Below are 15,509 nucleotides of genomic sequence, written 5' to 3'. Positions count from 1 at the left end.
CATATGATAGTCGTCTTTCTTCTATTGACTTATTTCGCTAAGCATAATACCCTCTAGTTCCATCCATGTCCTCGCAAATGGCAAGATTTCATTTCTTTTGATGGCTGCATAGTATTCCATTGTGTTTATATACCACATCTTCTTTATCCATTCGTCTGTTGATGGACATCTAGGTTCTTTCCATAGTTTGGCTATTGTGGACATTGCTGCTATAAACATTCGGGTGCACACGCCCCTTCGGATCACTATGTTTGTATCTTTAGCGTAAATACCCAGTAGTGCAATTGCTGGGTCATAGGGTAGCTCCATTTTCAACATTTTGAGGAACCTCCAAGCTGTTTTCCAGAGTGGTGGCACCAGCTTGCATTCCCACCAACAGGATAGGAGGGTTCCCCTTTCTCTGCATCTTCGTCAGCATCTGTCATTTCCTGACTTGTTATTTTAGCCATTCTGACTGGTGTGAGGTGGTATCTCATTGTGGTTTTGATTTGTATTTCCCTGATGCTGAGTGATGTGGAGCACTTTTTCATGTGTCTGTTCACCATCTGGATGTCTTCTTTATAGAAATGTCTGTTCATATCTTCTGTCCATTTCTTGATTGGATTATTTGTTCTTTGGGTGTTGAGTTTGCTAAGTTCTTTCTAGATTTTGGACACTAGCCCTTTATCTGATGTGTCATTTGCAAATATCTTCTCCCATTCTGTCAGTTGTCTTTTGGTTTTGTTAACTGTTTCCTTTGTTATGCAAAAGCTTTTGATCTTGATGAAATCCCAATAGTTCATTTTTGCCCTTGCTTCCCTTGCCTTTGGCGATGTTCCTAGGAAGATGTTGCTGCGGCTGAGGTCGAAGAGGTTGCTGCCTGTGTTCTCCTCAAGGATTTTGATGGATTCCTTTCGCACATTGAGTTCCTTCATCCATTTTGAGTCTATTTTCGTGTGTGGTGTGAGGGAATGGTCCAATTTCATTTTTCTGCATGTGGCCGTCCAATTTTCCCAACACCATTTATTGAAGAGGCTGTCTTTTTTCCATTGGACATTCTTTTCTACTTTGTTGAAGATGAGTTGACCATAGAGTTGAGGGTCTATTTCTGGACTCTCTATTCTGTGCCATTGATCTATGTGTCTGTTTTTGTGCCAGTACCATGCTGTCTTGATGATGACAGCTTTGTAATAGAGCTTGAAGTCTGGAATTGTGATGCCACCAACTTTGGCTTTCTTTTTCAATATTCCTTTAACTGAGGTCTTTTCTGGTTCCATATAAATTTTAGGATTATTTGTTCCATTTCTTTGAAAAAATGGGTGGGATTTTGATAGGGATTGCATTAAATGTGTAGATTGCTTTAGGTAGCATAGACATTTTCTCCTTCTAATCTAGGAACATGGGACATTTTTCAATTTCTCTGTGTCTTCCTCAATTTCTTTCATGAGTACTTTATAGTTTTCTGAGTAGATATTCTTAGCCTCTTTGGTTAGGTTTATTCCTAGGTATCTTATAGTTTTGGGTGCAATTGTAAATGGGATTGACTCCTTAATTTCTCTTTCTTCTGTCTTGTAGTTGGTGTAGAGAAAGGCAACTGATTTCTGTGCATTGATTTTATATCCTGACACTTTACCAATTCCTGTACAAGATCTAGCAGTTTTGGAGTGGAGTCTTTTGGGTTTTCCCCATATAGTATCATATCATCTGCAAAGAGTGATAATTTGACTTCTTTGTCAATTTGGATGCCTTTAATTTCTTTTTGTTGTCTGATTGCTGAGGCTAGGACTTCTAGTACTATGTTGAATAGCAGTGGTGATAATGGACGTCCCTGCTGTGTTCCTGACCTTCGTGGAAAAGCTTTCAGTTTTTCTCCATTGAGAATGATATTTGCAGTGGGTTTTTCATAGATGGCTTTGATAATATTGAGGTATGTGCCCTATGTCCCTACACTTTGAAGAATTTTGATAGGAAGGGATGCTGTACTTTGTCAAATGCTTTTTCAGCATCTATTGGGATTATCATATGGTTCTTGTTCTTTCTTTTATTAATGTGTTGTATCACATTGATTGATTTGCAGATGTTGAACCAACCTTGCAACCCTGGAATAAATCCCACTTGGTCGTGGTAAATAATCCTTTTAATGTACTGTTGAATTCTATTGGCTAGTATTTTGGTGAGAATTTTCACATCTGTTTTGATAAAGGATATTGGTCTATAGCTCTCTTTTTTGATGGGATCCTTGTCTGGTTTTGGGATCAAGGTGATGCTGGTCTCATAAAATGAGTTTGGAAGTTTTCCTTCCATTTCTATTTTTTGGAATAGTTTCAGGAGAATAGGAATTAGTGCTTCTTTAAATGTTTGGTAGAATTCCCCTGGGAAGCTGTCTGGCCCTGGGCTCTTGTTTGTTTGGAGATTTTTGATGACTGTTTCAATCTCCTTACTGGTTATGGGTCTGTTCAGGTTTTCTATTTCTTCCTGGTTCAGTTGTGGTAGTTTATATTTCTCTAGGAATGCATCCATCTCTTCCAGATTGTCAAATTTGTTGGCATAGAGTTGCTCATAATATGTTCTTATAATTGTTTGTATTTCTTTGGTGTTGGTTGTGATCTCTCCTCTTTCATTCATGACTTCATTTATTCGGGTGCTTTCTCTTTTCTTTTTGATAAGTCTGGCCAGGGGTTTATCAATCTTATTAATTCTTTCAAAGAACCAGCTCCTGGTTTTGTTGATTTGTTCTATTTTTTTTTTTTTTTTTTTTTTGGTTTCTATTTCATTGATTTCTGCTCTGATCTTTATTATTTCTCTTCTCCTGCTGGGTTTAGGCTTTCTTTGCTGTTCTTTCTCCAGCTCCTTTAGGTGTAGGGTTAGGTTGTGTATTTGAGACCTTTCTTGTTTCTTGAGAAAGGCTTGTATCACTATATATTTTCCTCTCAGGACTGCCTTTGCTGTGTCCCACAGATTTTGAACCATTGTGTTTTCATTATCATTTGTTTCCATGAATTTTTTCAATTCTTCTTTAGTTTCCTGGTTGACCCATTCATTCTTTAGGAGGATGCTGTTTAGTCTCCATGTATTTGGGTTCTTTCCAAATTTCCTCTTGTGGTTGAGTTCTAGCTTCAGAGCATTGTGGTCTGAAAATATGCAGAGAATGATCCCAATCTTTTGATATCAGTTGAGACCTGATTTAGGACCCAGGATGTGATCTATTCTGGAGAATGTTCCATGTGCACTAAAGAAGAATGTATATTCTGTTGCTTTGGGATAGAATGTTCTGAAGATAACTGTGATGTCCATCTGGTCCAGTGTGTCATTTAAGGCCTTTATTTCCTTGTTGATCTTTGCTTGGATGATCTGTCATTTCAGTGAGGGGAGTGCTAAATTCCCCTACTATTATTGTATTATTGTTGATGTGTTTCTTTGATTTTGTTATTAATTGGTTTATATAGTTGGCTGTTCCCATGTTAGGGGCATAGATATTTAAAATTGTTACATCTTCTTGTTGGACAGACCCTTTGAGTATAATATAGAGTCCTTCCTCATCTCTTATTATATTCTTTGGCTTAAAATCTAATTGATATGATATAAGGATTGCCACCCTGACTTTCTTTTGATGTCCATTAGCATGGTAAATTGTTTTCCACCCCCTCACTTTAAATCTGAAGTTGTCTTCAGGTCTAAAATGAGTTTCTTGTAGGCAAAATATTGATGGGTTTTGGTTTTTTATCCATTCTGATACGCTGTGTCTTTTGATTGTGTCATATAGCCCATTTACATTCAGGGTAACTATTGAGAGGTATGAATTTAGTGCCATTATATTGTCTGTAAGGTGACTGTTACTGTATGTTGTCTCCTTTTCTGGTCTACTACTTTTAGGGTGTCTCTTTGCTTAGAGGATCCCTTTCAATATTTCCTGTAGAGCTGGTTTGGTGTTTGTGAATTCTTTCAGTTTTTGTTTCTCCTGCAAGCTTTTTATCTCTCCTTCTATTTTCAATGATGACCTAGCTGGATATAGTATTCTTGGCTGCATGTTTTTCTCATTTAGTGTTCTGAATATATCATGCCAGTTCTTTCTGGCCTGCCAGGTCTCTGTGGATAAGTCTGCTGCAAATCTAATATTTTTACCATTGTATGTTACAGACCTCTTGTCCCTGGCTGCTTTCAGGATTTTCTCTTTGTCACTAAGACTTGTAAATTTTACTATTAGATGACAGGGTGTGGACATATTCTTATTGATTTTGAAGGGGGTTCTCTGCACCTCCTGGATTTTGATGCTTGTTCCCTTTGCCATATTAGGGAAATCCTCTACAATAATTCTCTCCAGTATACCTTCTGCTCCCCTCTCTCTCTTCTTCTTCTGGAATCCCAGTTATTCTAATGTTGTTTCATCTTATGGTATCACTTATCTCTTGAATTCTCCCCTTGTGGTCCAGTAGTTGTTTGTTTCTCTTTTGCTCAGCTTCTTTATTCTCTGTCATTTGGTCTTCTATATCACTAATTCTTTCTTCTGCCTCATTTATCCTAGCAGTAAGAGCCTCCATTTTTAAATTGTACCTCATTAATAGCTTTTTTGATTTCAACTTCATTAGATTTTAGTTCTTTTATTTCTCCAGAAAGGGCTTTTATTTCTCTGGACAGGGTTTCTCTAATATCTTCCATGCCTTTTCAAGTCCAGCTAGAACCTTGAGAATTGTCATTCTGAACTCTAGATCTGACATATTGATTAGGTCCCTAGCCTTTGGTACTACCTCTTGTTTTTTTTCTTGTGGTGAGTTTTTCCGTCTTGTCATTTTGTCCAGATAAGAATATATGAAGAAGTAAATAAATACTAAAAGGATGACAAAGACCCCAGGAAAATGTGCTTTAACCAAATCAGAAGAGACCCCAAATTGTGGGGGGGTGGGGAAGCATGTAAAAAGAAGTTCAGAAAAAAAAAAAAATTAAAAAAAGAAAACAAATAAAGAAAAAATATAAAAAAGAAAAAATGTGTATATATTAGACTGGTGACTAGAACAGGGTCACCCACTTAATTTTGAGAGTATTTTGGTCTCTTAGAAGAAATTACCTCTCCAAATTTTAAAGAATGAAAAGCGTATATAAGGGTAAACACAATGAAGGGATGGAATATGACTATAAAGATGAAAAAAAATTTTTTTTAATTTCTAAAAAAGAAGTTGATAAGGTAAGTTGGTTGGGAGAATAATGAAAAAGAAGGTGGAGAAAATTTTCTCAGGCTGGAGACTAGAACAAGCCCGGTGTTAGATTTAGGGTGTATTTTGATCTATTAGAAGAAGTTGTACCCCAAATTTTTTAGAAGAAAAAACCCTATGGCTATACAAAAAATAAAGTTAGATACAATGAAGGACAAAATATGACTATAATAATGAAGGTTCAAAAAAGGTTGTTTTTTTTTAAATGAGAGGTATTGTTAAGATAAACTGGGTAAAAATGTTAAAAGAGGAAAGGGTAAAAGTTAAAAAAAATTTAGTAGAAGAAAAAAATACAATTAAAAAAATTAACTAACTTTGCAAGTCTAAATCATGGGGAGAAAGCTATGAATTCCATGCTGTGCTTTCTCCTCCTATGGAATTCCGCTCTTCTCCTAGGTAAGTGAACTTGTTCTTGGCTGGATTTCTCATTGATCTTCTGGGGGAGGGGCCTGTTGTAGTGATTCTGAAGTGTCTTAACCGCCCTTACCAGGGGCCAGGTTAAGTAATCCGCTCAGGTTCCCTTTTGGGAGCTTTTGTTCCCTGAACGCTTTTTGTAGAATTCGGGAGGACAAGAATGAAAATGGCAGCCTCCCAATCTCCAGCCCGGAGGAGATGAGAGCTCGGAGCCCCACTTCTCAGTGCACCCTCAGAGGAAAGTGCTCAATTACTCCTGTCTCCCTGGCCCCCAGCCGCGCTCTGAGCTCACCCAGCCTGTGACCAAGCATCTCTGTCTCTGGCCTGCAGCTCTGCCTAGAGTCTCCGAACCCTGCAGATCCCTGAACTCTTCCAGGGGGTGCCTCCTCGGATCTTGTAGGGACCCCACTCACAGAGCAGTGGCCTGTGCCACGGATTATGGTTCAAGGTAACCCTGAGTTGAGAGCTCACTCCTCGGCTCTGTCTCTGTAGCCGGCTTCCCTGCTCTAATACCTGTGAGTTCTATGACATTCAGAGAGCCCCGATCCTTCTGTGACCCCACGGGACTTGAGGCCACGTGTCCCTGCGTGGGCTTCACCCCGGTTTAGCCTCAGGAGCGATGTCCCTTGGTGGAGCAGACTTTCAAAGTTCTGATTTTGTGCTCTGTTACTCTGCCGTTTGCCGGGAGCTGGGCCCTTCCCCCGTGATGTATCTCCCCGTCGCTTTGGATTCACTTCTCCGCTGATCTACCTTTCAGAAAGTGGTCAATTTTGTTTCTAGAATTGTTGCTTTTTTTATCTTTGATCTCCTTTTGGATTTGTAGGTGTTCAGAATGGTTTGATAAGCTATTTAGCTGGTCTTCTGTTAGCTGATGTCGTCTCAGCCTGCTACTTCCTGCATGTGTTCTTTTAACTGCAGAAAATACTTCCTGATGTAGATGAAAACAAAATTAAGTTGGCTTTACAGCCATCATGATTGGAGTTTTGAAGTATGACAATACTTAGTGTCTACAAAGGTCTAAAGAAAAACTCTTGTGAAATTCTGGCAAGACTGTAAACTAATCAATCACTTTGAAAAAGAACTTAGCAACTTAAAAGTTTGAAGATGGTATACCCAATTACTGTACAATTAACTTCTAGGTACATAAGCTAAAGGAATTCTTGTTATGTTCACATAAGGAGATCTAAATAAGGATGTTCACAAAAATACTGCTCATAAGAACAAAAAATTGGAATAGACCTAAACATTTACCAGTAAAGGATTATTAGGTAAATGTTGTCTATATTTATGTAAAATGTTATTACACAGCAATTAAAATGCACTGATTTGACTTAAAAATATCAATATGGACACATTATAAATATAATGATACATGGAAAAAAGCAAACAAATCAGGCATACCTTGTTTAAAGAAAAAACACCTTGCTGTTCAGTGCTATGTTCTATAATATTATCTTAGTTGTTTTTGTATTTTTTTGCCTCTGAACTTCTTTTAAAAACAGTATATATGGAGTGGCTGGGTGGCTCAGTGGGTTGAAGTCTCTGCCTTTGGCTCGGGTCATGGTCCTGGAGTCCTGGGATCAAGCCCCACATTGGGCTCTCTGTTCGGCAGGGAGACTGCTTCTTCCTCTCTCTCTCTCTCTCTCTCTCTCTGCCTGCCTCTCTGCCTACTTGTGAACTCTGTCAAATAAATAAATAAAATCTTAAAAAAATAAAAGGAATCAGCTCACATGACCATGGATCCTGGCAATTCCAAAATCTGCCATGGAGCTGTCAGGCTGGAGTCCCATCAGAGCTGATGGTGTAGTTCTGGTCTGAAAGTGGTCTGTTGGTGAATTTCTTCAGTCTTTTTGTTCTATCTGGGCCTTCATGGCAAGGTCAATTTTTTTGTTCTATGTGGGCCTTCGCCTGATTGGATGAGGCCCACATTACAGATGGCATACTTACTTGAAATCTACCAATTTAAGTGTTATTCTCTTCCCCAAATCCCCTTCAAGTTGACACCTAAAATTCGCTATCACAGTATCATATCAATTTCTATAAAGATGTTAACATTTTAAAATTTAATGTTTTCTTTAGAATATTCAGGTAAAGTCTTTCTCAGTAGTTTTGATTATCTCAGGGTGAACTCTTTCACTGCTACATACAAGTCTTTCTTTTTTTTTTTTTTTTAAACTTTATTTATTTATTGGAGAGACAGAGATCACAAGTAGGCAGAGAGGCAGGCAGAGAGGAGGGTAGGGGAAGCAGGCTCCCTGCTGAGGAGAGCCTGATGCAGGGCTCAATTCTAGGACCTTGGGATCATGACCTGAGCTGAAGACAGAGGCTTAACCCACTGAGACACCCAGGCGCCCCTCACATACAAGTCTTTCTTAAGTGAAGTGTCTTCTTCTACTGCATCCTTGATTACTCTATCAGTAAACAAATTCCATTTATTCTGGTCCTTCCACAAGAACACTATTGGAAACACATTGGCTCTCCCGTGATTGTCTTTCCTGTCTAAAATCTTCCACTCACTACAGGCCTCTTGGAAACTCAATTCGTAATGTGTCTTTGTTTCTCAGGATGTTCACAGAGAACCAGAACCTAGAAGACCAAACCCCAGAGGAGCAGGCTTTCTATGAATTTATTTTTACGTTCTTCAAAGAGAATAAGGTGGAGATTGCAAGTGCAATAAATAAGCCATTTCCTCTCCTTATGGGCCTCCGAGACCGTGGCTTTATCTCTGAGCAAAAGTACGAAGTAAGTGAGACTTTTCTTATGATACCCAGCCCCACCAATGTTCTGCCAGACTGCGGGGTGCAATGAACAGGCCCAAGGGTCTTCTGTGGGTGGGGACCGCCACCATCCTGTAAGTTAAGAGGTGACAGGAGAAACAGCAACACAGAAAACATTCCTTCTTCTGTAGGAAATGTAGGGGGAAAGGCATGGTGGTGGAGATGGAGCTGGATTGGGACTGGAGATGTTACAAAGCTACAGTGCATCGTAGGTACATTTATACAATTGAGTAACAGGAACCAAAAGCAAATAAATGAACTGGGCGATGTTTCATTACAAAGCCCTCTTATATGACACATCTGAACCCGAGATGATTGAAACTCACAGGCAAGCTGGGTCACGTTAGGATAAATCCAGAGGCAAATGCTTACATTCTCAGTCAAAATCATTTCTTGCTCTTCAGAAATTTCTGGAGCCCTAGGACACAGGTGAAGGTTAATAATGGGTCTTCCTGGGGACATTGAGGACAAGCCTTCTCTTTGTCTTTATGAATTTTCTTTGCCCTTTGGCCACGTTCATTGCAGGGGAGAGTGGTCACCTGAATTCCTGGAACCCTTCAGGGCAGGTCAGTCCTGGTGGGAGGGCAGTGGTTACTGTCCCATCAACAGAATGGCCTCTCATTATCAGTCATTAGCACTCTTAAAGCATCCTAGCCAGGCTCTTGAAGCCTCCACAATCATTCGACTTTGAAGCCACCTTTATTCTTCAAAATTCCTCCCTCAATTGTGCATCAGTGTCAGAGACGTTCAAATAAGGGTCTATTTTTGTGATGGTTATTTAAGAAGTCATCCAAACATGTGCGACATTCTAACGTTTCACAAGAGAACAGGTGGTCTGGGCTACAATCTGCATCTTCTATAACCTGCAAATCCATATCTACATAATTCTCTGTTCAATATTTTTAAGAATTATGAAGAAGCTTGTAGTAATCGGGTCCCAGTGCAAAATGTGGTCTATCGTGTGCTCTGTGAACTGGAGAAGACATTTGACAAGACAGTTCTGGATGCACTGTTCAGCAACACAAACCTAAAGGCCTATCCTGACTTACTTGAGATCTGCAGAAGCTTCCAAAATGGTAATTACAGCTTTCAACAACTTTGGGGGATTCAAGTCCATTCATTTACTAATTCATTCATTCAATCTTCATTAATATTTGACAATCGTTTTATTGAGAGACTGCTCCATAGCAGGCACGGACAGTGGTGAAGAAAATGCACATGATCCATGTCCTCATGGAACTTACAGACAGTGGGGGTGACAGACCTTTAGCCAAGTAACTCCACCAATGACTGCTCAGCCAGGACCTGAATTTGGTGCTGAGAAATGTAGGATTTGAACCTCTACTTTTTTTCAGGGGGGAAGGCATGCATGATGTACTTTTGTAGGAAAGGGGAGGAAGCTTCTCTGTTACCTGTAGTCATGTTCAAATATTCAAAGGTTTTCTTTGTCTTAGAAAATGTGTCATTTGGTGCAGTTGTTGCCAACTTACTTCTCCAGACAAATAGCGGAGAAGTCACTAGAGAGGACTGGGGAGCGGCAGCTGGGAAAGGACCAGTGGGCTGGCAGAAGACTGTGGCTGAAAATACAGCCTGGGAGAGAGTGTTTGGAAGCTAATTCTGGGAAGGGAAGTTGCTGGGGATTTTTGAGGGTCTGATTCCCAGTGCCGAGAAATTTGAAGTTTACTATCTGGGAAATAAGGAGGTAATGAAGGATTTTTAAGCAGAGAAAAAGTGAAAGAAGTCAATGTATAGATTGGGATGTGCTGGCTTGCGAAAACCATACCTTGATTAAAAGAAAATCTATAATATTTCCACGTTATGGTATATCCAAGTCAAAAAGGAATAAAGGAAATCAAATACCAATCATAAATTTTAAGTCAGTTTAATATGTAGAACTACGATGGCCCAAGCTCATGGGTATAAAGGAATAGCAGTTATTGTTACTGCCCACATTTCAGAGGCTCTGATCCTCTCTGTGGTCTGTGGGGATCCCCTTCCTTGGGCACCAGCACCCACACCACATATGTTAGTTTCTGGGGCTCCCCATGCTGAGGCTTACCGCGCCCCTGTATACCCACCAGGAGGTTGCTGCTGGCGCCTCCTAGACCCTACTGTTCAAGGGAGCCATGGGTCAAGGTCCAAAGCCAAGAAGCTGGTAGGATGGTTGTTCAACCTGCAGAGAGACACATACATGCACGTGGGGCACCCCCTGTGTTCCCAAGACCTCTGTCTCACACAGCATTTATCCCCATGTCCTCCTCTGGTGTTTGCCTGGACAAGAAGTCAATGTGTCCTGGGGATTGCAGAAGCATCTCTTGTGCGAATTGAGCCTTTCTACCTTCCCCCCAACCTTACTGCCCTCACCTTTCCTTGGAGGCTGCTTCCAGGAGTTGTGCTCCTGTCGTCTTTCTTGGCTGGTGTCTTTCTCTATTTCTTGGATTTCTTTTCTCGTGTTTTGTGAGTCTTGCTTTTCCGTCTATCATTGGTTGAGTTGCCTTTGGATGCAGCTGTGAAGCAGGGTGCCCTAGGCTGCTTTCCTGAACTTTTTGTTGTCATTTCCTGGGACCCTGGTACAGCTGTGATATTCACTTTCAGTTGTGTCTTTCAAACTGTTTGTGCCTAATAGAGTGTCTTTTTGTTGCTGTTCCCTGTATCTCTCCCCACCCACCCCACCCCAGGAAAATGCTAGTTCCTCTTCACTGTGAGTTTACTTTGTCACAAGATCATCCTCCTTCCCTGATCTAAGATCCCCTTCCTCCCTCCGTTCTTTTCTCCCTCCCCCTCCCCTTCCCTCCCTTCCTTCCTTCTTTCTTTCCTCTTTTTCTTTCTCTTGTTTCTTTGCTTCTTTGTTTCTTTCCTTTAAAACCTCCATCCTTAAAAGATATTGGGGCTCTCTTTTTTTTATATAGGTCTATTTCTCTTCCAACATTACTTTTCTCCTGGTGAAATCCCTCTGCTTCTTCTATATTCCTAGTTGCATGTAGAATTCACAAAATACATTTCATACATATATATATGTATGAAATATATATATATATATATATATAAAATCTATTTTAAGTTAGCTTTCCTTGTTCATTGAACTATTTACAACTTTTCCACTGTCCATCTTCTCTTAAACCTTGTGAGATGTACAATAACATCAGTCTCTCATCCCATGAGACCTGCTGAAGCCCAGGGTTCCCCGAGAGCTGGAAGGCTCCTGCTGAATTGCTGGAGTCAGAGGTGAGCCAGGTGTGTGGTTGAGAGAGGAAGCTCCTGGTCACTGCCAGAAGTCTCTAACTGCCTTTTCTTCCTCTTCCCAGTGATTTATGACAACTTCTATCATGAAGCCATTAATGAAGAAGAGACAAAGGAAATGTTCCACTTACAAGTACCCCACCAGTTAGGTATGTGTGACTTCACAGAGACTTGTTCTCTCATCTGCTGAGAGGAAAGGCAGCAGAGATCAGGGGGCCAAGCTCCTGGGTGGAGAGTGCCCCCTGGGGAGGAGTGTAAAAGGAGATGGTGGGGGAAGGGAAAGCCAAGCCAGTGATGGCTTGTATGGGATCCTAACCAACCAACCAGGTGTGGAATTCAAAAATGTTGCCAGGCAGATAGGATCACTCAGAAGGTATAACAGGAATGCACAAGAGCAGATCTTACTGTGACCAGGAGACGCAATTTAGTGGGAATTGGGAATTTAGTGGATCTGGGAAGGGGTAAGATTTGGCACCAGGAGGCAGATCCAAAGAGAAAGCCAAGAAACTGCTGTAAATGCTTCCCATAATAAGAGAAAAGAGAGGGAGAGAGAGTAAAAATTGTGTGCAGAAGACAATATGGAAGGAGTGATGCTGTGCAGAAGAAAAAGAGGGACGCTGGGGTGGTTCAGTCCATTAAGCATCCGACTTTTGAGCTCAGCTCAGGTCTTGATCTCAGGGATGTGAGCTTCCAACTTAAAGAGCGAGAGAGAGAGAGAGAGAGAGAGAGGGAAAAAGAAAGTGTATGGGGGTAAAGAGAATAAAGGGCAATAATCACTTAACAGTGACAACAGTAGCAACACCAACCTTTCTCAAATTATAATGCTTATGGCATTAATACAGAAAATTATGATTTCTTGCTAAATTACTCTGACACAGCTATCCCTTCACAAGTACTCCTCATTACAACTCTATGATAAGGTTTTGTTAGTCCCACTTTCCAGGGGAAGAAACAGAGACATGAGGATAGTTAGTGATTTGTGCAAGGTCGCATGACCAATCTAGGCTCGAATCCTCTTCTATACACCAGTAAAGGGCAAACATGTTGAGTCCTCACTGCCTGGCTTCGCATTGGGCTCTACCTCTTGCTTACTTCAGCGACTTACTTACGTTCTGTGTTCTAGCGTGTAAATTGAAGCTACCAATATAGAAATCTATATATCTAAAATAAAGTTGTTGTGAGTGCTGTTCAAGAGTCCAATGTACACTGAGCAAAAGAAGCCAATCACAAGAGTATATGCTGTGTGACCCTATTTATGTGAGCATCAGGACAGATGAGCACATTTCCAGAAAGAAAGGACTTAATTGAAGGTGAAAAAAATCAGAAGAGTGGTCGCTTACAGTAGTTGTAAACAGACTTGAAATCAGCACATGGGAACTCTCTGGTCTGGTGGAAATGTTCCAGGTGTTGAAAATGGCCAGTAAGTGCCACAGCTGCATTGGGGACACAGTTGTTTTACATTTCAGTTAGGTGCATCACAATGGGAAAGAGGTGAGCAAGGCTTTGGTGAGCCCCAGGTGAGGTCCTTGGAGCTTGAACATCAGAGTTCAGCTTCAGCACACAGAGGTCTCTTTTCTGGTCACTGTCTGAGTCCTGCCATATTCTTGTCCCCTTTTCAGAGTCCTGTGAACACTCACTTCCCCAAATGAATAATGTCAGAGCACTGGAAGAGACATCCAGCTTACTGCCTAATGAGGGGCGAGGTAACTATCATTCAACTTACAATTCTGCATTAAATCTTTGTTTTCTTATCTTTGTGGGAGGAAAGCCTGCATTTTGTCTCTGATCCCAGGCTTCTGCTAATCCCTCTTTCTACCTGAACTTACCTACCCACAGATGTAACAGACACCATGAGAAAAACGAATCTGAGCTCCTCAGTAGAGAGAGTACTCTTTGATGGAGAATATAGAAGGAATACAAGGAAAAGGTAGCTAGGGTAACAGGACAAATCACACAAATGGATCCAATTTTCTAAAAGGAACATACATTCTTACCCTCAAGGGTGGGGAAGGGGAATGATTTTCAGTTAAATTCAGAGACCATTGAAAGGAATTTGGAGGTAGCATCCATGTGCGGTCCATGTGGGAGACTGGTCCTCTGGAGCTGGCCAGTGGGAGGCCCCTGGTACTGTAGTCTAAGCCTTGAGTGCTGGAAATGACGAGAGAGTTAATCAGGAGAATTTCAGCACATGGAGGGATAGAAGCTCAAGGTAAAGTGGGAGAAACAGTGATAGGCAGGGAGGAAGTGGGAGATGTAGCAGATAGTTTATTTAACTGAAAAATGGCTCAAGGATTAGAGATAAAAATTGAGAGAAAAACCTACAGTAAGAGCAATATGGAGTGGAAAATAAATACTAGAACATGGGGAAAGCTGGGGAAGTGCAAAGACACCTATGGAGAGAAATAGAATAGATGGAAACTAGGGGGCTGATTAATAGGGGACAAGAAGGAGAGGAACAGGTTGGGATGTTGCAGGTTTGGGGCCAGGGCAGGGGATAGAAGCACCTTTGGGCACAAGGGCTGACATTAGCTCTGAGTTTCCAGATCAAACTGTCCCTAATTATCAAAGTGGCACTTACGAAATGTCAGATTGTGATAGGCCTCTCCCCGAATATTTCATTGATTCCCCAAACCAAATCTCCATCCCAGGTCATCTTCAGAGCTCATTTATCCATGGACCTGAAGGCTAGGAATCAGATAGATAACAACACTGGAATTCTTTCAAGAGCCTTAACCTCGGCACACACCGAACTGAGAGCATTGTTCATTCTTCCTTGCTCAAACTGGATCTAACTCATTATTTTGTCAGTGATAGACTGCTGTTCACCTGTGTTTTTTTCAAGTTGGAAACCTAGCAGTTGCCCATGACTCTCTGGCCCTCAGTTACATACCTGTCACTCTTCCAACATGGTCAGTTCTCCTTCAGAATATCTCCCACCTGTCCATCTGTCCAGTGCCAGAGCCGAGTCTCTAATCCATGTATCTGTCAACTATCGTGGTTCTCAGAGGCAGGCTTCTGCCTCCCTCCCCCCTCCAAACTTATTGCCATTAAGTGCATTATTTGCCCTTCAACTGAATGGGACATTTGAAAATAAAAGTTAGGTTGTATTATTTTCCTACTTAGGAATAATAAGAAGTACTTCCTACTTCCTAATACATCAAGAATTAAATAAAAGTTTCTCTCAGTGGGGTCCAGCGTTGCCCCACAATGAGCCATCTGCCTATCTCTCCAGCTACACTATTACTTCAAAATAGAAGAAACTGAGTGGCTCAGTGGGTTAAGCCTCTAGCCTCTGCCTTCGGCTCAGGTCCTGATCTCAGGGTGCTGGGATGGAGCCCCGCATCCAGCTCTCTGCTCAGCAGGGAGCCGGTAACCCCCCGCTGCCTGCCTCTCCACCTACTTGTGATCTCTGTGTCAAATAAATAAATAAAATCTTTTTAAAAAATAGAAGAAAATTGGGGCGCCTGGATGGTTCAGTGGGTTAAAGCCTCTGCCTTCAGCTCAGGTCATGATCTCAGGGTCCTGGGATGGAGCTCTCTACTCAGCGGGGAGCCTGCTTCCTCCTCCTCTCTGCCTACCTCTCTGCCTGCTTGTGATTTCTGTCTGTCAAAGAAATAAATAAAATTTTTTAAAAATTAAAAAAAAAATTAAAAAGTAAAAAAAGAGAAGAAAATAGAAAAATAGAAGAAACTTTCTTCCCCAATGATTTTAATTGTTAGATATCTCCTTCACATCTGAGTTTTTCCATGTGCCCTGTTTAGAACTGTTTTTCTGTTCCACTGCCCTTGGCGTAACTTCCTCCATTCTAGTTAAGTCTTACTTAACACAAGCCATCTTGGGGAGGCCTGTCTTTAGAGAAAGCTAGGCAGGAACTGAGAGACAAATGGTAGGA

The 15,509-nt window shown here is 41.1% G+C and overlaps 1 protein-coding gene across 1 annotated transcript in view; it reads left to right on the top strand.

The window, feature by feature from the left end:
* Positions 1-15,509, top strand: part of SP140 (SP140 nuclear body protein) — a 79,105-nt gene that overhangs the window by 12,776 nt on the left and 50,820 nt on the right. Inside the window, exons 5-8 of the mRNA XM_059168883.1 lie at positions 8,165-8,342; positions 9,285-9,453; positions 11,683-11,766; positions 13,237-13,320. Coding sequence (XP_059024866.1) covers positions 8,165-8,342; positions 9,285-9,453; positions 11,683-11,766; positions 13,237-13,320 — 515 coding nt within the window. The remainder of the gene's footprint in view (positions 1-8,164; positions 8,343-9,284; positions 9,454-11,682; positions 11,767-13,236; positions 13,321-15,509) is intronic.

The sequence above is a fragment of the Mustela lutreola genome, chromosome 3, assembly GCF_030435805.1.
Source record: "Mustela lutreola isolate mMusLut2 chromosome 3, mMusLut2.pri, whole genome shotgun sequence".
Lineage (NCBI taxonomy): Eukaryota > Metazoa > Chordata > Mammalia > Carnivora > Mustelidae > Mustela > Mustela lutreola.
This window is presented reverse-complemented; position numbering and strand designations above follow the sequence as displayed.